At 52.0% G+C, this 22,886-nt stretch overlaps 1 protein-coding gene and 1 long non-coding RNA gene across 5 annotated transcripts in view; one reads left to right on the top strand and one right to left on the bottom strand.

Annotated features, from left to right (window-relative positions):
• SCHIP1 (schwannomin interacting protein 1) overlaps positions 1-22,051 on the top strand; it is a 107,798-nt gene extending 85,747 nt beyond the window's left edge. For 2 of the 4 annotated variants that reach the window (XM_086754402.1, XM_086754403.1), the window contains 6 exons: positions 15,286-15,404; positions 17,993-18,110; positions 18,761-18,958; positions 19,391-19,514; positions 20,022-20,115; positions 21,409-22,051. In XM_086754402.1, the coding sequence (XP_086610528.1) occupies positions 15,286-15,404; positions 17,993-18,110; positions 18,761-18,958; positions 19,391-19,514; positions 20,022-20,115; positions 21,409-21,460 (705 nt within the window). In that variant the 3' untranslated portion in view covers positions 21,461-22,051. Of the gene's footprint in view, positions 1-6,343; positions 6,564-12,022; positions 12,234-15,285; positions 15,405-17,992; positions 18,111-18,760; positions 18,959-19,390; positions 19,515-20,021; positions 20,116-21,408 lie in introns of those variants that run through there. The other 2 variants (XM_086754406.1, XM_086754405.1) reach the window with 2 other exon arrangements.
• LOC147599737 (uncharacterized) lies at positions 7,890-9,152 on the bottom strand. The gene is made up of 2 exons (XR_015259336.1): positions 8,747-9,152; positions 7,890-8,359 (listed from the first exon to the last, which is right to left on the bottom strand). It is a non-coding gene; the product is annotated as an uncharacterized LOC147599737 (long non-coding RNA).
• Positions 22,052-22,886: the final 835 nt, after the last annotated feature.

The raw sequence follows: 22,886 nt of genomic DNA, 5'->3' as shown, positions 1-22,886 counted from the left end.
GCGCCTGCCCTACCGAGGGGTATAACTTCACCTCTTCTTTAAAATACTGGTTTTTCAACCTGCTAGCCTCCCGCGGAGGGCTGCGGTGTCGGGAACGGGCAGGGATGGGGTTTCTTGGCGCTGATGGTGTTATGTGTGGAGTTTGTAACTGATGCCCAGTGCAAAATGTGCCGTGGCCGTTAAGTGTAATCAGCTTTCCAACCTACACGCCGCAGCTGCACAAGAGGATTATTCTTTTTCTTTCTCAAGTGACAGTGAGGTTGGGAGTCAAACTCAGAAAATCATCTTTCCTTCCGTTTTCTTAAAGGTAAAATATTTTCTGAAAATGTAAAACAAACCTAAAGCAAGAGCCAGGTTTTGCTCGCGTGGACTTTGCCCCCACACAGTAATTGCATCCTTCCAAAAAACCCCAGTTTCACCAGTACAGGAGTTTGAACCTCTCTGAAGGCTCATTGATTTCTGGAGAGTTGTGTGAGACCCCCCTCACCACCCCCCCCCAAAAAATGAATGTATTTCTTCCAGGCTGTGTCAGTAAGCTTGGAGTTACGGATGTCAGTCTTCAGGGCTGCGTTGAGGAAGGATTTAAAGGGCATTGTTACCTGTTTGTATCAGCATATTTTTTTTTTATGGTATCTGGCTCCGTTTGAAAAAGAAAAAACTTGAGTGTGTTAGTAGTATGGCTTGTTTACTTCTTCAGCCTGCGAGTCCCCTTTCTGTGCTTTTACCGTCCATTTTGCAATTAAAATGAGCTGGAAAATAAAGCCAGCCCAGAAAGAAGCCCTTTCAGCCCTTCCCTGCCGGAAAGCACGCCGGGAATGGAAGGGGATAGACAGGCTCGAGGCGACCGGTGGCGGGATAATCCCGTCCCCATCCACAGACGCTGCCTCTGACTCCTGTGGGGTCAGCGGCTTAATTTATAATGGATAACGTGGCGCCTAATTTTTGTTATCAGACAATCATAGGTGCAGCCTGTTGGTTCGTGCCAGGCTAAAGGCAAATTCATCTTCCCTATGGAAATGCAGGTAATGCTGCTCTCCGCGTGGCCGGAGTGGAGCTTCAGGGATTTTGCTGCAATTCAGAGCTTAATATTTCATCCAGTAACTGCTTCTGGCCCCAAACCAGTAGCTTAATGGTTGCAAAGCGTTGAGTGTGGGACGTGGGATTTCTGGATGTGCTTCCAGCTCATCAGTGTTTCCACGTAATTCCTGCTGTCCCCAGTCTGAGGAAGCCGAAGGCCACCCTGTCCTTCATCCCCTTGAGGAAAATCTCCCTCTTCTCATGCCATTTTTTTTTTCCCCTTTTCTCTCTTCATCATCGGAAAATAGATTCATTCCTCTCCCTGTTTCTGGTAAAATGCACGGCTGTGTAATGGGGGCCCAGGACAACTTCGGTTTTTTTCAACTATAACAGATTTATATTTGAAAAATTAAAATGAAAAAAATAAATGGGGGAAGAAAGACTCGGAAAGCCTGCCTGCAAGCTGCACGCAGCAAGGGGAATTTGGAAATGCCTAACTGGGTTACTAGCTCCATTAGAAACTTCTACCAAATTTGTTATCAAAGAGATCTGACGAAGATGTTACCAGAGCTCAGGCATCAGAAGAAATAGCTTTAATGATTTTGAGTTGTTCTCTATCAATATTTATATGGCTGCGGATTTGGGAGTATTTTATGGAAGATCAATGGCTTTAAGCTGCCAGAGGGCAGGTTTAGATTGGCTATAAGGAAGAAATTCTTCCCTGTGAGGGCGGTGGGGCGCTGGCCCAGGTTGCTCGGAGAAGCTGTGGGTGCCCCATCCCTGGCAGTGCCCAAGGCCAGGTTGGACGGGGCTGCGATGGACCTGATGTGGTGGAAGGTGTCCCTGTCCGGGGCAGGGGGGTGGAACTGGGTGAGCTTTCACGTCCCTTCCAACCCGAACCATTCTGTGATTCTGTGATCTCAAAGGTTTTTGGGAGCTGTTGGTGCCGGTGTTGCCTCACCCAGGCGTGGCTCGCAGCAGAAAATGGCTTTTTGAGCCCAAATCGGGGGGTGCGAGCTGTCGGCGTGGCCGTGCCGGGCGCGGATGCTCCAGCTGCCGGTGCCTGGCTGCTCCTGGCGAAGGCAGGAGGCTGAGGTCGGGCGCAGCTGGTCCGGGCGGCGCTGGCGGGGACACGGCTTGGTCCGTGGGCCAGCTGGGGATGCTGCCCTAGCATTCTGCATACCGTGAATATTGCATTTCCAAAAGACCAGCTTATTCTTCAGAATATCAACAAAATTGCAGGAGGTGGCTGTAGCTTTTCTGTCACTGGCTCCTCACGCTCATTAGGAGCTGGGGGATGAAATGGTTCTCCGTTCGTTAGCAGGACATACTTGGTGGGCTATCATACCTGCTCATCATCAGACCACTTGTAAATTCTCTGTTAAGCAGGCGTGATCCTGCTTATAAATAGCACGATTGACAATTAAGCCTGTGCCACGGTATCGGGGAGTCTTTCTATAGATGGGTTTCATGGAAAAGTCTGGTTGTTCGCCGTATGTTTTGCCACTTTTATGTCACCAGAAAGTTATAAATACTTGGGTGACTGGAATTATTCACTCCAATTCCCTGTAAAGTGTTTGACATCCTGTGCATTGGAGGTATCAGAATGTGAAATTCTTCTGTAACCTTCTGTTCCATGTTTTGAGGGAAGAGAAAATCATGGTGTGATTATGTAACATTAAGGATGCCGTCTGTGGGACGTGGAGAAAATTGACGTTTTTGGATGAATCTCTCGCCGCTAAAAATAAAGAGTGAGGCTGTTTAAAAGTGCGAGATGTGCACTTCTGCATCAAAATAAAAAATGGTGTGGGTACCCTTCCCGGTGCTCCTTAATTCCCCGCTCATGGAGGAATTCCAAAATAATAGTAACTCACTGCAGAGTGGGGTTTTCCCCCTGCATTTCCCTGATAATGTAGTATTTGGTTTTCAGAGGAACAAGGAGAGTTTTATTCCAACATTTCAGCACACAAGTTTTTATCCTAACAACTGATCGGTTGGTACCCCCGTGCTTCAGGAGGGGTCTTGGAAAGGGCTCCAGAAATCCCCCCTGGGAGTAAAAGGGGCATGGAAGAGGGAAGGGCACTGTTTGGATTCTTAAACAGTCAGAGGTTTATCCCCTCGTAGAGGTACACATCCCAAATGATGGAAAACACCTCCGCATCATCTCCTTAAATAAAAAAAAAAAGGAATAGTGTAAAGCATTGCATGTGTATGTAATCCAAAATATTCCCCTTTCCAAGCAGATGTCTAGTATTAACTGATTAAAAAATAATCTTTCTCTTTTTCTTCTTGCTAGATTTAAACCCTAGAAAAGCTTTAGCTTGGCTTAAAGAGGAGCTAAATCCATCACTCCCTGTAAATCATCGGCAAATAAAGCGGAAATCCCGTGATGCCGTATGTAATTCCTGGTTCCCTGCAAGCTTGCTGTGCTTGGACAAGCCCCCGGACTCGGGGTCGGCAGGAGCGTCCCGGGGAGGCTGGTGGGGCTTGCTCGGGGTGGGCTCCCTGCCTCTCCCTCCACTGTTCATCTCCTACCTCATTTTTACCAGCTACGTGATCCAGCTATATATATATATTTTTTTTTAAGATTTGAAGAAAATGCATATTAATTTCAACTAGCTTTTTGGCCAATACCAGCCTGAAAAATAAACTTTCCCAGTGCTTGACCTGTAAGGCCCCTTGAGGAATGACTGTGAGCAGGAAAAAAGATTCTGGTGTTTTCATCGGAGATAAGGAAACCCGCTGGGAGCCTGCCTGGTTGGAGGAATGAAGGCTGGTCCTACTCTTTGCTTTTCCCTTGGGCTGAAGGGCTCCGTAAGTCCTGGCAGCTGGTGGGGTTCAGGCACACAGCGCGGGACGCCTGCGTGTAAAAATAAATGTGTGGGACAGTGGGGAATGACAACCGCGTACGGAAAAGGGCTGTCTGGCTTTCGTGTGAGTAATATGGGTGGGCTCCTTCCCTTCCGCGGCGGTGAGAACGTGCCCCGCTCGGCCGCCCTCCTCTCCCAGGCGGTGTGAACAGGGAGGTTTGGCTTTACTGCACCACTTTATTTTTTTTTAAGGAGTGTTTTCCTCAAGTCAGAGTGATGATGGGAGAGTTGATAACCTCCCGGCATTACCCCCTCCCCCTGTTCGTGATGTCCTTGGGGCTGGGGCAGAGGCTCACAGACATGGAGTTTAAAAAATGCGCACAGCATCAGAAATTATGTATTTTTCCCCAGAACTGGGGATACCAGGTGTTTTCTCCTTTTGTAGATGGGAAATTAATGAAATTCTGTTCTTTAACTGCAAAAATTTGAGCGCGCTTGGTAAAGCTGCATCTTCATGGGGCAGCTGCCCCAGCGGCGTGTCCGTGGGGAGGAAGAGGAGGGATGCTGCTGCCTGCGCCGTGGGATTGAATCTCTCATGTCCTCACCCCCAAAGCCCTGCAAGAATCCAAGGCCTTGGGCTTGGTCCATTCCTGGTGGCCCGCAAGATTCTCGTCCCAGCTGAGAGGGGCTCTTGGGGGTCCCCAGGGGTTTTCCGGGGCTTCCTGTTGGCTTGTGTCTCCGCGGAGAGCAGCAGCGCTTCCTCGCTGCCTTCATCCGGGTTTCAGCGGTTTCCCGTTGACCCACCTGGAGGACTGCCAGGAGCCTTTCACTCAATTTAATCACTCGCTGCTTTAATTATTACCTGCCCGCCCGCCTTGTCTCTGAGCGGCTCGTCGCCAGCGGAGGAGCAAATCCAGGGCTGAGGACGATGCCTGGTTCTTTCCGGCCGCATCGCGGGCTCGTGGAGGGAAGAGCCTTGCCGCAAACGGGTGGTTTTTTGGCAGCAGGTGACATGCGAAGCCAATTTCGGGTCATTTTGCAGAAGAAATCAGCTGTTAAATGAATTTGGGGGTTGTCACCCCGTGCTCTACCAGACCAGTGCAATCCCTGTCCGGGATCTGCTGCGTGCAGAGCGACTCCGAGTCACCGCTGTTACAGACAGACCCTCACGTGGGAAGGGTTGGGTAATTTCAGGAGTTTTTGGGGGGTTTCTCTCCGTCCATAAGCCCAGCTGCACAGGGACCTGGGGGACTCTCCATCCGCCCACAGCTGCTCCAGTCACCCAGTCCTTGTTTGCACTGGGAAGCTGGGAAAACTGGGGCAGAGCGATGATCCTACAAAGGCCTTTTTCTTTTTTTTTTGAGGCACATCTGGTGCAGGGAATCAAATCTGTGAGCAAGTGTTTCTGGGTTTCAGAGCCGTGTGTGTGTTTCTGAACTCGGCCCCAGCTGGCTGCGACTGGGAGCGGAATAAAGCCCAGTTTGATGGAGGAAGGAAGGTGAGGCATGGAGTTTCTTTTACTTGCCAGCCCGGCCCGCGGCATCACCGTCGCTCTCTGTGCCTTTTGGTCGTGTCCATCCAAAACCAGCACTTCAACGTGTGACTTGCTGCGTCCTCCAGACGTGGCCAGGGCTGGCCTCGCCCCAAACGCTTGCACGTGAGGCTGTCGGGGTACGTGCTACTCCCTGGAAAATAAAGGGTGAAGTCAAACGGAGCCAACGGAGAACCCAGCGCTCCGCAGGCTGCGAACGTGGAGAATTATAAACGATCCGCTTCTTCCTCCGTTCGTTCCGGTCTGTTCTGTCTGGGACTTTTAAGATGAAAAGCGAAGTTGGGGTTCGCTTCTCTCCGTGTGCCAGGCCTCCAGCAAACGGGGGAGAACGTTTGATCATCTCGCGCCGCTGTTTTGGGGCGGCGATGGAGGAGGATTCCGCAAATGGCGCTGAACGTCGCCCTGGGCCTGCGGCAAGCGTCTGGGTCTCCGCTGGACCTTCACCGGCTGTTTCTTTGGAGAAGTTTTGAGAGAAGGTGGGAGAAGGGCGCCCCGTGCCCAAAACCAGGCGGGAGCACCCCTGTGGCCTCCCTCGCTGCGGGATGGGGATGATGAGCTGGAAATGTGGGGCAGGGCCTTTTCCAGAGCCGCTGGCGCTGTTTCAGCAGCGGAGGGTAAAGAGGAGCCATCTTTTCAGCTTTTCTTCAGCTGCTGGGTGTCTCGGTGCGTTTTGGGGAGGGGGCACGGGCAGTTCCGCTCCGCCCCCCCCCCCCCTCCAACCCCCCAGCCGGTTCAGCACCGGAGCGGCCCGATCCGGTGCCACCGCGGCTGCCTGTATATACATATATGTATATATCTATATCTATTTATTTATTTTGCCGCCAGCCCTGCGCAGAGCCCCCCCACCCCCCGCCTCTTTGTGCGGGCGGCGGCGGGGGCGGGACCGGTTCCCCCCCCCCCCCCCCCCGTGCCCCGGCGGGGCCGCCGCTGCGCAGGCGGAGCAGCGCGGCAGCATCCATCTTACCGGTCTTACCCATCGTACCCCTCTTACCCATCGTCTTACCCCTCTGATCCGTCTTCTGATCCGTCTGGCCGGCGGGCGGCCGGCTGCCCTGCTCCTCCCCATCTTCCTCCTCCTCCTCCTCCTCCTCCTCCTCCGGAGAGCCCGCGGGGCGGCTGGGGCGCTGCCCGGCAGCGGCGGATGATGCACGGAGATGGTGCACCAGGAAAACTGTGCCTACCAGGTGAGGGGCGAGCGCGGCCTGGACCCCCCATCCCAGCCACCTCCCCGATCCCAGCCACCTCCTATCCTTTCCATTCCCCCCATCCCATCCATTCCCCTGACCCCATCCATCCCCCTGATCCAAACCACCTCCCGGATCCCAGACACCCCCCCATGCCTTCCATCCCCCTATCCCATCCATCCCCTATCCCATCGACCACCTCATCCCATCCACCCCCCCGATCCCATCCACCCCTCTGATCCCCTCCACTGCCCCCAATCTTATCCATCCTTCCCAACCCCATCCACCTCCCCAATCCCATTGACCACCTCATCCTATCCATCCCTCATCCCATCCACCCCCCTGATCCCATCCACCACCCTCAATCTCATCCATCCTCCGACTCCAGCCACCCCCCATCCCATCCATCCTCCCCAACCCCATCCATCTCCCCATCCCAGCCACCCCTCATCCCATCCATCTCCCCATCCCAGCCACCTCTCATCCCATCCACCCCCCCATCCCATCTATCCTCCATCCCAGCCACCCCTCATCCCGTCCACCCCCTCATCCCGTCCACCCCCTCATCCCATCCACCCCCATCCCAGGGGAGCTTGGGGGCTGCAGGCAGCCCCTCTCCCTGCCGGCCTGGGTGCGACTGCTGCACGTCAGGCAGTGAGCTGCGGGTTTGCACTCTGGAGCTGCTCAAGGAGAGCTCTGAAAATTTTCAAATCAGTAGAATATTCCTCTGCATTTTCTGTATTGATCTGATCTGCGAGGTCGTTATTTTTGGACGCAGACCCGTTGTGGTTCGGGCTGTTCTGCCAAATAATCCCTGCGTGAGCTGGTGATGGGTTTGGGGAGCGGCGTTTCCCTCCCTGAGCATCCCTGGGGCCTGTGCGGCAGCGCTGGGGGGAGGCAGCGGTGCGTGCTGAGCAAGGGCAGGCTGGGGTTGGCGGGGCTGGGGGCTGTTACTGGGGCTTCGTTTCCCTTGAAAGACAGGGTGGGTGCCGCTGGGCACACCTGCGCGGGAAACGGCGTGTTTCGGTCTGGATAGCGCAGGTGGGTTACGAAAACGCACAAACCCCGTCCGTCTGCGACAGCGATGCTGAGAAACGCGTTTGCCTACGTGCGCTGGGGTGCGTTCTGTAAAACACCCGACAGGCGTTCCCCGCGGCGGAGCTGGACCTTGGGAACCTCGGGGGACGGGGCTCTGCCCAGGGCTGCCGCTCGTCCTGCTTGTCCCCCACCGCCGCGTTTAATTCAGACTTCGGTCTGTGTATTAAGATAAAATATCTCATATTGCAAAATATATCGTGAAAGGAAAAGATACCAAGCATGCATATGTACGGAGAAGAGTTGAAAAGATTTTTCACTGAGTGTTTTCAATCCAGCAAACGCTTCTGGGAATGGATTTCCATTTTTAGCTCCTTTGCAGAAAAAAAAAAAAAAAATCCAGGTTTTTTTTTTTTTCAGCCTGTGTTTCAGAGGATTTGATTTTTCTGCAGCTCGGAGCCTGTTGCTCCCTGGTGCCTTTGTAAATGGTGCCATTGTTTCTGCGCAGCGGATGTTTTCCCAGCGTACTCGTAGGAACGCGAGGGTTAAAGGTTGCGCATTGTTTCCGCGGGTGGCGGTGGGCGAGCGATGGCGGGCGATGGCTGGCGAGCCGTGGCGAGCGCTGCTGCGACGCAGGCCTGGCCGGCGTCCCTGCATGTTAATGCGCTGGGCTCGCTGGGATGGCAGCGCTGCTGCTTTTTATCTGCTTTCATCCACTTGCTTGTTTGTGAACTGGTTTCTCCCTTCCGAACTGGTAAATACTGGAGTGAAAACAGCCAGAAAGCGTCCAAATCATAGGGAAAAGAAAAAAAAAAAAGTAGAGCAAAGCAGTTTTTCAAATGAAATCTGTTTCAAAACCTCCCTACGACACCGCAAAGATGAGGAGCAACCCCAACCCCCTCCCAAACCCATTAACCTAAAGGCCAAGTTTTAATCCTTTTGTGGCCGGCAATCCCGGATTTCGGATCAGGCTGGAGGCCAGCAATGACAGGACTGGGGTGGCTGCCCTTCTCCCTCCTTCCCCCCTTTTTTTTTGAAGCTGCTAAATAAACCAAAAAATCAACCATATAGAGGAGCAATCCGACACAGGGGGGAAACTTGGAAACGTGTTTGTTGTCGAGAAATTCCGGAGAGGAGCTCGGACGTACCCGCGTCGTGGGTGGGACGTGAGTTCCGCGGCAGGGACGGGGCGCGACGCGGGCGCAGGTTCTGTTTCACACCGTAAATGAGGTGGCACTGCCGCTCTCCGGAGTTCGGGTGGCTGTAGCTCCTCCTGGGCTTTTGGCTGTGGCTAAGTCAGGTTCATCGCCTTGAATTTAGGCCAGGTCCTCCCTGGGCGGGAGGTCCCAGCATCTCCGTGGCCACATCCTGGCGTCACGCAGGCTGCTGCCGCTCATCATGCCGTGTGTTTTTCTCTTTTTTTTTATTTCCTCTTTTCCTGTTTTATCGTGATTTACAAACGTTGTGTTTACGGCTCTGTATTTCTCCTACAGTTTCACAAGAGCTCACGTGCGGTGCGTGACGTTTTTGGGAGGTCCTGAGCTCGCGCAGAATGAAAAGCCAGCGTGCAAATCCAGGCCTTAACACAGAAATAAAGGTTTTATTCTACCATGTGTGTGTGTTAGCGGCGCTTTACTGTTCTGCAGCCTCAGCCAGCGTTCCAGTTTGCTTTGTCAAAGCGTTTTTTTAAGCCTTGCCCGACAGATTTGCCGTTGTGTGGAGCGAAACAGGACTCAGGGCCGTGTCCAACTTCTCTGGGTTTCTTTGCCACCGCCGTAGGAATGGGTATTACGTCTGGATTTACGTTGTCTCCTTGGGTTGATTTCTAAGGCGCCTTTAAAAGCGGAGAAGCTTCCCGGCAGCCGGTGCCCCTGCCCAAGCCCCCAAACAGGCAGTTGCCCGTGGGAACCGGTTTTGGCCGCGGGCGCTGGCATCGGTCACGGTCTGAGCTATCTGCTGGCGGGAGGCTCGCTCTGGAGATGTTACCGGGTTTTACGCGTGCAAAGAAAATTAAAAAGAAAAAAAAAAAAAGTTGTGAAAAAAATGAGGTTTTATTTACTTAGAAGTAATTTCTCAGGTGGATCGAGGCATGCGGTGCATCCTGATCGGTGTCGTGTGTTCGCTTGGGACCTGGTCCGCCCGCGTGCGTCACATTTGACTCTGCTGCTCTGGTGATGGGAGTGTTTCTTGAGTTGGGAGGGTTCTGTTAGAAGACCCCTGTTGTGACGGGATGCTGGGGTCACTGTGGGTTGGGCTGGCCGCCCCGGGACAGACCGGGCAAGGTTGACCAGCACCCACCGCTCCCAGAGTCTCACCAAGCACCGAACCGTTGAAGCAGTCCATCAAAGTCACAAGCTTTGAATATAAGTGCTCATTAAAACACAATTTAAAAAAAAGTTATTAGGTTTTGTTTGATATCTTTAGGGTTTTGTAGGCTTTCGTGGCGTGTAGATACCATTCTGTCATCGTCTCTGTGAAGTAGGTGGGAAGCGCTTGGTGTGCTTAAAGCCCAGGGAAGTATCATCAGAAGGAGAGCGTGGCCCATCTCATCCCTAAATTTGGGAATGAAGTGGCTCACACTGGCCGGTCTGCGCTGGAAGGGTGCTGTGCTCTCTTCGGAAGAGATTTGGTTTGCCCTTTACAATAAAATAAATGTTTTGTGACGTAGTTCTGGCAACGTGAGATTTCTGTGAATCCTGGGAGCCACCCCCGTACCCTGGCCAGAGCGGCCCGCGGCCGTGAACGCTGGCTTGGCAGAGAGGATGCTCGGAGCGCTTTCGGTGCGCTTGGCTGGGAATTTAGGGGGTTTTTGTCCACCAGTTCAGTAACCGGTGGTGGCTGAGACCTGATCCCCTACAGAAAGTGGGGGAGGTTTCCTCCGCCGACGGAGAGTGCCCCAGCAGCTTGAGGGGGCTTTGCATTGACTCAAAGTTGACGCTTTGCATCCCTTCCCGTGGACGAGGGCACGATGATGTGGTGTCTTGCCCCAAAATGGAGGAGAAGCGTGTGGCAGATTGCAGGCTCAGCCACCCCCAGTCCCAGCCCAGGCTTCTGGCCACCACATCCTTCCTCTCAGGCTATGGGATTTTTTTTTTTTTTTTTTTCAGATTTATTGTGTCCAGATCCATCCCCACAACCAGGAGAGGAAGTTAACTAGTCAACGGCAGGAAAGGACACAATGAGTCAGCGGCGGAGGGGAACTAAAAATAAAGAAATATCCCAATTCCAGTTGGGAATTTTAGTTACAGAGCAGCATCCCGCGACAAGAATGGCGTTAAACAATCCTTGCTGTTTTTTCCGGAAACTTCAGAGCAGAGTAACACCATGGTAGATAATTTGTGTGTCTTTAGAGCCGGTAATCTAGCTAGAATATGCATTTTAGGTGCAGCGTGGCTTAGGTATGTCACTTAAACACGCAGACTTTGCAGGGCTGTTAAAATTATCCATCTAGCACGTGGCGTAGTGGTGTTGCACCAGAAATTGGTACTTTTTGGTGCTGGTTTGCCATGTTTTGAGGATCACTGGGAAACTCTGGCGTCAATTCCATCTTCCAAAGGATTCCCTGTAGCAATGCTACCCCGAGCGCGTGATGGGTGCCGCACAGATGGGATCTCAGCGAGGACTGAGTGGGATTTGTGCAGGGTTGGGGGGCAGCAGCTGTGTTTGGGAAGCTTGGATCTCCGGTTGGGATTGCTGGAGGCATGAGCTGGAAGCGGTGAGGGTTTGGGGGCTGCCAAGCCCCCTGGGAGCTGGGGCAGGGGCGCTCAGACACCCCTGGGTGGGGACCAGGCAATGTGGGGGTCCCCAGGCTCTGCAAGCCCGTGGGACAGGGAGCAGGTGAAGGCTGGCTGCCTTTTGGAGCTCTGTTGCTTAATTCCTAGAAACTGTTTAATTTTTTTTTTGCGCCTGAAAAAGCTGATTTAGCCAAGAAATAGCTCCCTGGGGCCCTTTCTGGTGGTTTGGTTTTGTGCAAAGAGGGGAAAAAAACCCCTTCATCTTGTGCCCAACGTTCCTGTGGCTCCCTGTCCTCCAGCGGCCGGGCTCCGGCTCTGCCCGCGTTCGCTGCCCCGCCCGCGTGCAGCTCCTCCGACCGCTGGGATTTCCCTAGGATAACTCCAAGCCCAGGAGAAAACTCGTTCCTCCTGCCTCCTCTCACCATGACTACGCCGCCAGGCTTGGGTTTGGACATCAGACACCGGGTTTTTTCCTGCCCTTGTGTAGCCGGCGAGGGCTCGGGGTTATTTTTATCCGGCGCTGGCAGTGGCTGGAGGAGGACTCGGCTTCCCTGGCCCGCGCAGCCTTTGCCTCCCTCTCATCAGCTGACCGAGGCTCTGACGCCGCCGTTGACTTTATTAGGGAAACGCAAGGTGCTCCGGAGCGACCGGGAAGCAAGCGGGACCAGGGAAGTATCCCGGCCAAGGGACAGTGGGTTGCCCTGGGTCTTGGCTCCCGGGACGAGTGCTTGATCCCATGGTGCCGACTGAAGAGCGGGGGAAGGACTGAGATGCCCCGGCGAGAGCTTTTCACCGGCCACGTGAGCACCCGGGAGCGAAGGAGATGAGTCGGGAGGGTGATGGCATGGGTGACGTCATCAGGAAAGCAGCCGCCCCAGCCGGGGACGGGAGTTATAAAAAGGTAAGGGACAAAAAGGAGCCTTTTGTCTGCCAGCACTCGCCTTCTTGGCAGGAGGGGAACCGGCCGAAACGCTGCCGGGTGCCCTCCCAGGGCGCTGGGTTTCGGGTGGCGGAGCAGGGAAGCGCTCAGCGATGTTTAAGGTGTCGGCGCAGGGTGCAAACCTGCCTCCCTCTGCATTTCCATGTCACTTGATGATAAAGAAAATGTGAAGAGATGTTTCCCAACGCGTGCTCGTACCTCGAGACCCCCGGGGGTTTAAGGCAGTTTGCCACATGGCTCAAGACACACGAGTTTGGTTTGGTTTTGCAAATCCCTCGTGAAGAAAAGAAGAGATAAAAACAAATGTTCAATGGTTACCATTTCTGTTTGTCAATCCAATAATAGCCCTTGTGCTTTCCAGAGATAAAATAAGGCGCTGCCTGTGGGTCTGGAACTTTAAATATAGTAATTGTCCCAGGCTGGTAATGACAGACCCTGGCAAAAATAGCTTCGGTGGCCTGCCCGTGTCCCGACGCTCCGGGCCGGGGCCGGGCGCGGGCTGTGCGCCCTGTTTGGTGCCGGTGGACGAGCCCAGCACCCAGCCTGCATTTTAACCCCTCGGATCGCGGTGGCGCTGCCCGGCCGGGCCGGGACTCCCACCGCAGCATCGCTGGCACCCGTTAATCCGTAATTCACAGGGTGATTGGACTTCTCCCTCTCCAAAGCGGCAGCGCCTTAGCGAAGCACGCCTGGCGTTTGGTGCGGGTGCGGCACCCATCGGTACGTCTCCCTCAGTGGCCGTTAGGAGCTGGCTGCTCTGCCCTGGGTTCGGGGGTCTCAGAGGACGACCGCTGCTCCGCCTCGAGGCCAAATAAACCCTCCACGTGCAATTTGCTCTGCTCTTTCTGCTGCTGGTGCGGGTGCCGGCAGGCTAAGTAGCACGGAGTAGCGCGTGGTGAAAAGACCAGTCCAGCTTCTTCAGGGCCAGAAAACTGGAGAAATCTTGTGCCCGCTGCCATGGGCATCCGCTCTCCGTCCTGTGTCGGGCCTCCAGCATCGGCGGTATCTCCGTGTGCCCCCAGGGATGGGATTGTGCGGGAAGAAGGCGTATATTGGATAAATTCAGGCTCTCAACCAAAAAGGGGGAGTTTTTTGGTGTCGGGGTGCCGCAGCGTGTTGGGGACAGGCGTCGAAGAACCCAAGCGGTTGCGTATAATCCGCGAACACCGGCGAGGCGATGGCGGTGGATTTATAAAGAGCAATAATTGCGGTGGGCGATGGGGCTGCGAAACATCATCTGCGCCCGCTGAGTTCGCCGAGGGGAAAGGCTGAACCTCGCCTGGCAATTTGCCTCTGCTGGAACGGTTCGGTGAAGTGTTTTACGTCTAAAAACAGCCGTCATCTGACGTAGCGTTGTTATTCGTGCGCTTAAACAAAGGTTGCTGCTGACCTTCCCAACTGGAAGGTCACCGGTGAGCAGGAAAACATCCGCCCAGACTGCTTTGCCTTAAAAATAAAGAGCAGCCTGTTGTTCAAAATAATTGTCTGGACCGGACTTCGGCTCTGCACCGGCCCCCTCTTTCAGAGCACGTACGTCTTTCCGCGTCAAAATACGCGTTTAAATAAGATGAGGTTCATGTACCTTTGCATTTTGAGTATTTGATCCATTATTTTTTATACACCAAGTATATTTGATGGTTTAAAACTCACTTGCCATTTTCCTTCTCAATTTATAGTTTTCATAGCTGATGCAGGATGCGCACTGCAGCTGTTGGGTAGTTCAGCTGCAGCCCAAGGTCCGGTTCCCTTCGGGATATTCTGTTTCTTAGCAGCTGCTCCCTATTTTGTCATAACGACGAGGACTCTTGATTTCTTCGTGCTCGTTAGCCCGCATCTCGTTTATAAATTGGGATATCCTGAGATATCAGCCCTGGGAGCGGTGTCATTCGGCATCCTCACCGGTGGAGAAAACAAATGGCACGTTGATTAAATGTACTGGTGCCAAGCTGGGAGCGGTTGCGTCCGGGTGGGAAACGGAGCGAAATTTGAAAAGATCTGGAGAGACAGCCCCCAGCTGAAGGGGTTGGCTGTGAAATCTGCCTGTATTTATCTGTATTTTAACGGCAAGGAGAGCAGTTTTGAGCGCACAGGGCGTGGGTGGGACGCTGCAGAGGGAGGGCGCGTGGAGGCGGAGGTGTGCTGTGGGCTCCCGATTGCTGTCGGAACACGAGGAAAATCAGAAGTAGATGGGTAGAGCTTCAGAAACAGGGAGCTGAACCCGAAAACTCAATACCGCTTGATGCCTTGGGGGTTATTTTAAATATTTTAAAGAAAAGGAATTAGGTTACAGATGAGGTGTGTATTTTGGTAAGGGATTGACAACATAATGGGCAGTGCGATAACATGATGTGCGTAGGCAGTGCTGGAGCTGGAATTACATTATTAGCTGTTTTGAGTTAATGATTTGCATTTTGTTATATCTCACTTCCCTGTATCAAAACAAAAAAAAGAAAGGCACTTTGTTTTTAGTTAGGTGAAATACGGAAAGCACCGTTACATCAATTAACACCGTGGAAGCAGCCCGTGCTTGCCTGCTATGTTTTCTTTCGTTGTGTATTCTTGGTGGGGTATTTTGTGTTATTTTAAAATGAAATGTTTGCGGGCTTCGGAATGTTCCTTCTATCAGTAACTTGTCTCCTTACGTGAGTTTGTTGTCAGCGCTGGCACGTAATCCATCAGTGACAGGCACCAGGATAGTGCTGCGGTACTGCTTTTGAATCTTGGTGGTTTTCTTTTCTTGCTCATTGATTACACAATCGTCTCCGTAATCATTGATCAGTGATTAATTTCAAATCATTTTGTAGCTTACCCTTATTAAAAAAAAACCTTACATATAAAAATAGAGTTTTAAATCAGAGTAATTTGGAGGCGATGGTTAAAAATGCACCTCTGAGTGCGTTGGCTGCTCAGGGAAGCGGAAGATGCTAACGGTGGTTGGGGGGACGCTGGGCGTCACGAGATGGGGCTGGTGGGACCGGCAGCTTCATCCTTTCTCACCACCCTTCCCTTTCAGGCCCAGAAGAATGAGCGGGAGTCCATCAGGCAGAAGTTGGCTCTGGGCAGTTTCTTCGACGATGGCCCGGGACTTTACACCAGCTGCAGCAAGAGCGGCAAGCCCAGCCTCTCCTCCCGGTAAGCCAGGCAGCCTCGCGGCCCAAAAAGTGTGAGATGGCTCCAGTGGGACATCCTGAGACCCTTCCCTTCGGAGAATCCCTCATTTTTTACCCCATATTCTTGAATTTTCCTTGTTTTAGAACAACATCTTGTGCTCTGAACACAATTGGTATCTGCTATCTAAATAATTGTAAGTAACAGGCTCAAAGATGAGGTTAAAACTGTATAGACTCGATATTTTGGTGCTCAGAGAATAAAACAAATGAGCTGAATTTCCCTGAGTTAGGTTTCCTTCAGGTTTTCTTTTAGGATCTCTGTCCTGAACAGAGCGTTGCCTTTGGACTAGGGCGGACCAAGAACGGTGGTGGAAGTAACACGAACGCACGACTGGAGTTGTTGCCGTGAAAATAATTGATTGATTTTGTTTTCCAAGGGGTTCTTTAAGTTGAGTTGCAAAATATTGGGAATTCTGATGTTTCAATGCCTGGTTTAATGCCAGACCTGCATGTCCGATGTAGGGCAGGGCTCGAGATCGGTCCCACGGTCCCACCAGTCCTGGGTCAGGCAGCGTGGTGATGGTTGGTGGGAAACCACCAGTTTGTGGAAGCTTCTCTTCCTGCGGTGGCTGGGGAGGCGGCAGCCCGTCGGAAGCGGATCTGATGCTGATAGCTAGCGGAGAGCAGTCAGGGCTGCAGTTAATCTCACAGACAGCAAGCGCCAGAGAATGGAAAAAATTATCTTTAACGTGGCTCCCTGCCTGTCCCCCGCGTCCCTGCCTGTCCTCTGCGTGCCGGACACGGCTCCGTCCCTGGGGCTGGGACATTGCATAGCACGGATACCTCACTTACGCTGACTTTTAAAATTTCTACATTAAATGTACTCCAGAGAGGTCTGTTATGTTCAGCTGCTGGGAGTAACCCATGGCACTGGGAACGCATCGAACGCCTCCCGCCTTGGGAGTGAAGATCTACCTGTTGCCATGGCGTGGGAGATGAGAAAAGTCTTGGAGAGGCATAAAACCAGGAGGAATACTGTTATTACACCGGAGAGGTGCGACTGCAAAATTAAATTGAACTGCAAGTCATTTGAAAGGGAAAACAGTTTTGCTCTGTGTAGTTACAGCTAAACCAGGAGCCGCAATCTTGTAATTATAGCGCGGGTCTAATTAGCGCTGCATGGCAGGGTTTGGCAGCTGTGCCGTGAGAAATTACCGGCTGTACCTGAACGCTTTGGCGTTTTGTTTAATATTTCTGGTCCGGGCGAAGCGTTAGTATTGCACGCTGCCTGTGACAGGACCTATGGGAACCTTTGCGGGACCCTTGCTCTCATTTTTGTGCTCGCATATGAAATACCTTTCCAGGCCACCCAGTCCAACCCCCCTGCCAGGAGCAGGGACATCTCCAACCAGATCAGGTTGCTCAGAGCCCCGGCCAACCTGGCCTGGAACGTTTCCAGGGATGGGGCATCCACCACCTCTCTGGGCAACCTGGGACAGTGCTCCACCACCCTCAGTGGGAAAAAAATTCAATTATTAATGCTATCTATTTTATGGTAGTAGTGACTAAGAAATTCCACTAAAATAAATGGAAAATAAGAGTTTGCTGTGTGTAAGAACCAGTACAGGCGCCCCCCCGTTGGGAATGAGGAATAAGAGGCAGCAGAAGTTGTGTGGGGCTTGCCCCATCTTCAGGAGGTGGCGGTGGGTTCGCGTGCACCACGGAGGCTGGTGGAGTTGACCCCAGTATCTCTGGTTTCTGGGGTTACTTTGGAATGAATTTGGAAGACGTGCAAAGCCTGAGCAGATGTTGCGGGAGGCAAACGGTCCTGTCCCTGGTGCGAGGTGGGCAAATTGTCCTGGAGGGTCTGGAACGCGTCCGGAGCGAATTGTTCCCGGGGGAGTGGGTTTGGGTGGTCTTGACCTGTCTGAATCGGGTGATGGTGTGGAGGATCCAGGAAACACAGTAACATCTCACACAGTAACCATCGCTCGCGCTACAGCAAGTGCCTTTTGGCCACAAGCAGGCTTATTATCTTTCTGAATAAATAGTTCCGATCATTAACATGTTTTTAATAGAATAATTTTATATCTTATTTATTTTATATATACATTTATACTTTATATATTTACGTAGAACATAAATATTATATATTCTCATATATAATGGTTTATTTAGTGTGATAACGTAGCCACCCGTGACGACAAAAGCTCTGCAGTATCTCAGCAATTCCCAAGTTCATCAACAGATGGTGGTAGAAGCTTTTTCATCACCCAGCCGCTGAGTTTCCAGTCCCGTGTTGAAATGGCAGCGCTGGGCGGCAGCGGGAGCTTGCCCGTGCCCTGCCACCGTGGGCTGGTGGTCCTGGCTTGGCTTTTGGGTGGGGGATGCCAATCTTCTTGGGGAAAAAGCAAAAATGGCTGTATTTTCCTGAGTCCGATACAAAATCAAGACAAGAGCATCCTTCCAAAATGTGAATGACTCACTGCTGACGGTGCTCCAGCATCTTGCGCCCGCAGCCTATCAGCGCGGTGGGGAGAGCCGTGGGTTGGCGACGGCAGTGCTGGCACGACGAGGGCTGAGGTGTCACCTCTGGCTTTCCCCTCGCAGATTACAAAGTGGGATGAACCTGCAGATTTGCTTCGTGAACGACAGCGGCAGCGACAAGGACAGCGACGCCGATGACAGCAAGACAGAAACCAGCCTGGACACGCCGTTGTCACCCATGGTAGGTCTGGGAACCCGTCCCGCAGAGGCTGCGGAGCGTGGAAACCATGAGGCCGACCGTAACGGCCGCTGATAAAGAGCTGATGCAGTTAAAACAGCAACGCCAAACCCCAGGGCAGCGCCGTCAGCCGTCGCTAAAGGAAGTGCGAGATGCTGGGGGCAGATAGCAGATTGCCCCTGGCTTGCACAGAGCTGCTGTAGGGCAGATGCCTTCATGTGGAAGCATTCCTTCTTCCTTCCTTCCTCCCTTTCCTTTTGGCTCTGATAATTATCAGAGCAGTAATGGCTATGACACGCTATCAGCTGCCGCCAGCTTTCCTCTCTTTTCCTTTGTGTGTAACACCACGACCCCAGATGTTTTCCTCCAGCTTAAGCAGTCTCTGCCTTCAACACCTCTTGATCTGGTTGGCTCTTCCCATTTGAAGCGCTCCAGTTGCTATTAATAGTCAAGGGGGCCTATCTGGGAATCACTCTGATTTTTAAAGGTGTTCTTGTGGGTTAAAATAAAAGAAAAATCTGTGCTCTTCACCTTTTCTGTGGAAATTATGCCACTTGTAAGTGTACAGAAATATGTGAAGCCAACAGCAAACTTCTTTGCTGCGGCGCACTCGGGGCAACGGGGCTGTAACGGCTGCGTGTCTGCTTCCCTAGAGCAAGCAGAGCTCGTCCTACTCCGACAGAGACACGACAGAGGAAGAGTCGGAGTCCCTCGACGACATGGACTTCCTCACCAGGCAAAAGAAACTCCAAGCTGAAGCCAAAATGGCCTTGGCTATGGCGAAACCCATGGCCAAAATGCAGGTCGAGGTGGAAAAGCAGAACAGGAAGAAGTCCCCGGTAGCGGATCTTGTAAGTGGGGGCCGTGTGGGGGTAACGCCAGCCCTTTTGCTGTTTGCTTTTGCTTGTTGGGACGCGTAGATCGGCCAGCAGTGCTTGCTCGTGGTACTTGTAGACCTGCAGAGGAGCAGTAGAGATAGGGACCGTCAGTCGGGAGTTGAAGGGTCCACCTGGGTCATCTTATCGGGGCGTTACGGGAGCGGGATGGGTGCAGGGGGTGACGTGATGAAGTGTGAAGGTTGTTACTGCCTCCCCTTGCGTCGCTCCACCGCTGATGCTGGTGGAGCTGCAGACTTGGGTCAAACAATGCGTAGATGTTTCAGCTCGTTTTGGCACTCTCAGTGGGGGCGTTGATGCAGGGGAACGCCCACGATGCGAACTGCTGCTGTTCAGGAATACAGATAATTAGAAAACAACAATAAAAAATTGAAAATGTCTTTTCAGCTGCCACATATGCCTCATATAAGTGAATGCCTGATGAAGAGAAGTTTAAAACCCACAGATCTAAGAGACATGACTATCGGGCAGCTACAAGTGATAGTCAATGATCTCCACTCACAAATAGAAAGTAAGTGATGCTTGTTTAGTTATTGTTTGGTATGTCCCATTTAATTAAGAACATTTCTCCAGGATACACCATCCGTAGGGGGAGGACTCCTCCAGTGCAGCAAATACCCCGGCATAAATCTGCTCCCCGGTTAACGGGATGTTGTGCAGTCCCTCAACGCGTTTCCTGGCTCCTTGCGTTCACCCGCAGGGACAGCGCCCCGGCGCCTCACCTCCTCTCTCTCGAAAAGATCCAGGATTTTCTTTCCCCAAGGGATCTCCATCTTCCAAGGCATTCATTAATTAATTAACCATCTTGAGGGTAGACTTCTCTGGTGGCTGTAGGTCAAAAGAAGGTTGGTAGGGGGTTATGGTTTATCCTAGAAAACCTGCATCCTCCGGGAAGTCCCCTTCTGGTTCTCCACACCAGTTTATGTGTGACGCGGTGGGGAAGGATGATGTAGCAGATCCCAAACTCGGCTTCCCTGGGACATCACAAACTCACCCACTCCTTTCTCCCCGGCGCCAGGCTTGAACGAGGAGCTGGTGCAGCTGCTGCTCATTCGGGACGAGCTGCACACGGAGCAGGACGCGATGCTGGTGGACATCGAGGATCTGACCAGGTGAAGGAGGCTGCTCGGGTTATTTCTTTCTCCTCGCAGGTCCCAGCGTGTAGGCGTTTTCTTTTAGCAGAATTTCCCTACTCAAGCTTTTCCCAGCAAAGGTAAAGGCTGAGCAGGACGCTGCTCTCTCCTCCAAAACAAGAAGTCAAGGCGCTCGGGTTCTGGAGGCTGTCAGGAGGTTTCAGGAGCTCCCCAAACGCAGGTGGCGGCGCATGCTCTCAAACTGGTTTTTCCCTTTCCAAAGCCTGAAAAGAGCCTGGGAAGGAGCGATGCTGCAAATCCCCAGTGCACCCAAGGAAAAGTCGAGCGGCTCCCCGTGTCACCCCGCTCCTCTCGCTGGGATGAGCGAGAGCTGATCGGCCTCTGCCATCAGGACTTGAGAATTTCTGAATCTCTTAAATATTAATATTCAATAGCTGATATAAGTGGAAAGCCTTGCGGAATATAGGCGGGTTTCCTAACGGAATCCATCTCTTAAGAAGCTTTGAGATAACTAGTGATGTGCTGCAGAAACGTTAAGGAGTGTTGAAAGCTTTGGGAAGAAAAGAAGCTGCAGATGAGGGTGCCCTGGTTATTGTCAGCGCACCAGGACCGCGGTTTCAAAACTGAAACATTACGCTTGCAAAAAAACACGGCCTAAATTTGTTTCTATTTTAAAACATTGCGGTGCTGCGTAGCAGCTGGTTGAGATTTGATGATGCTTTCTCTGCCTGGAGAAAGTTTCCGCCAGCTGGGGTAGGCTTGGGGGATTTGGGAGCAGTTCTGCTGCTGCCTGGGGGACGGCGGCCCTGGGGACGAGCAGGCGGGTTGTCACCTCTGAGTGCTGGGAGACAACGAAGAGCAAGTGATGAAGGGGGGGGGATTTGGGGTGGGGAGTGGAGCTGGGTCAGTAGGCAAACATCCGTGCCGCCTCGCGTCTCTTCCTGTGTTTCGGGAAACACATGCAATTAGTGGCAGTTTAGTAAATGAAATTTATTTGGAAGCTGGTCGGCACGGTGGGGTTTGGTTTGTGGCGGGGTGGCACCGGCTCTCCCCGTCGCAGTGTTGTTCGGGGGCGAACGCGCCGGCCATCCCTGCGGAAGGGGAGGAAACGATTCCAGCTGACCCAAAACCACTCAGGAGAGGATTTCCTCTCGCCCCTCGCCGGGAAGGAGCCTGGGCAGATGCCGCACATCCCTCGCCCGGTGCTTGTTTTTCGCTTGGGGAAATGCTGGTTTTGCTTCCTGTATGGTTTGGGTTTCCTCCTCCCCTCGGCGCGCCGAATAACGCAGCTTCTTTCCTCCCCCACCCCAGACACGCCGAAAGCCAGCAGAAGCACATGGCGGAGAAGATGCCGGCAAAATGAACCCCGCAGCGCCGGGAGCAGAGCTGGAGCGAGACTTCATTTTGCTTCTGTGTGTGTCCAAGCGCTGATGTCCACGGCGACGCACAAGAAAACCAGTGTTAGTCATTGACCATGTCCGAAGCTTTACGTCCGGTGATTGGCCTCTGCTTCTTAATTTATTTTAATTTTTTTACTCGTGCCACTAAATATCAGGCATTTTAATAATATTATTACAAAAAATGTACAGTACTTATAACATTATAAATCATGGGTGAGAAGAGAGGGTAGTTTAACTTTATTTTTGTTTGTTTAGAGATTTTTCGGTTGAACGCTATTTTACCATTGACTACTTTTTTATTCTTCACTGTAGTTCTCAAATAAAGAACCTGTACTTGACGGTGCTATTCAAGTCCAAACAGATACATGCCTGCCTCGTAGTGAAGTTGTAGCTTTCGGTAATACGTCTATTTTAATCAGTTTTCAACATTTTGTGAATGTTGACTACCTGACATTCATTTTTAGATGTGCTATTAACATTGGGTTGGATCCAGAGAGTTACCTTGAAGGTTTTATGTATAAATCTGTAAAATAAAACTGAAAAAAATTGTTTCATATGAGACGTCTTTTTGTCGCCTTGTGGTTGACTTTGGTGATGCACTAGTAACGTATTCCCGGAGCTGAATGTGCGATTCCTGATTCGTCGTCACCAGAAGGAGCCTCGCCCTTTTGTGCCGATCACGTGCGATCGCGTGAGAAGACGGGATTTTTGTAGTTATTTCTTTGTAAGTTCATCAAGTGTGTACGACTTCAGAGGTTCTTAGAGAACATTCACGGGGCCCTACTGCTGTGACTGTGGTTAGGATCAGCAGGCGTACACTGCAGATGGGTTTTTTTTAATATATTTTATTGTCTGGGCTAAATATTTAAATGACACCAATGTCAGAAATAAAAAAAAAATCGATGTTAACACTCTAAGCAGCATATTAAATGTATTGTATGTGGTAACTGCTCACCTCGCTGCCTTCGGGCCGGGCTCCCCGTTAGCAGCCGTCGCTGGACGCGCCCTCCTCTGCGCCGACAGGAGGAGGGACACTGGGAAGCTGGTGGGTCTGTCTCCATCCCTCATTTATTTCATTTCGTGCTGGAACAGCTGGGCCAGCCCCTTCTACAGCCGGCAGCAGTCAGGCGTGGCGCGCGCACCAGCTTTTCACAGTGCAATTCTTTTTTTTCCTGGGGGGCAAATCCATCTTAGCGAAGGGGCTGGCTAATGACTTGTTCAGGGTGTTTTCAGAAAAGCACGAGCTGCATTAAAATTTCATCCCCACCAAGAATGTATTTTATAAAATTACCTTTCTTTTTTTTTTTTTTCCTTCCCGTCTCTTTTTTGCAGAAAGTGCAGGTTATGGAAGCGCCAGCCCTCAGCGGGGTTTGCTGGGGCAGGATTGGT

Source organism: Chlamydotis macqueenii, chromosome 9 (genome assembly GCF_036417535.1).
Source record: "Chlamydotis macqueenii isolate bChlMac1 chromosome 9, bChlMac1.mat, whole genome shotgun sequence".
Classification (NCBI taxonomy): Eukaryota; Metazoa; Chordata; class Aves; order Otidiformes; family Otididae; genus Chlamydotis; species Chlamydotis macqueenii.
The sequence above is the reverse complement of the archived record's forward strand: the minus strand, read 5'-3'. Positions and strand labels throughout refer to the sequence as shown.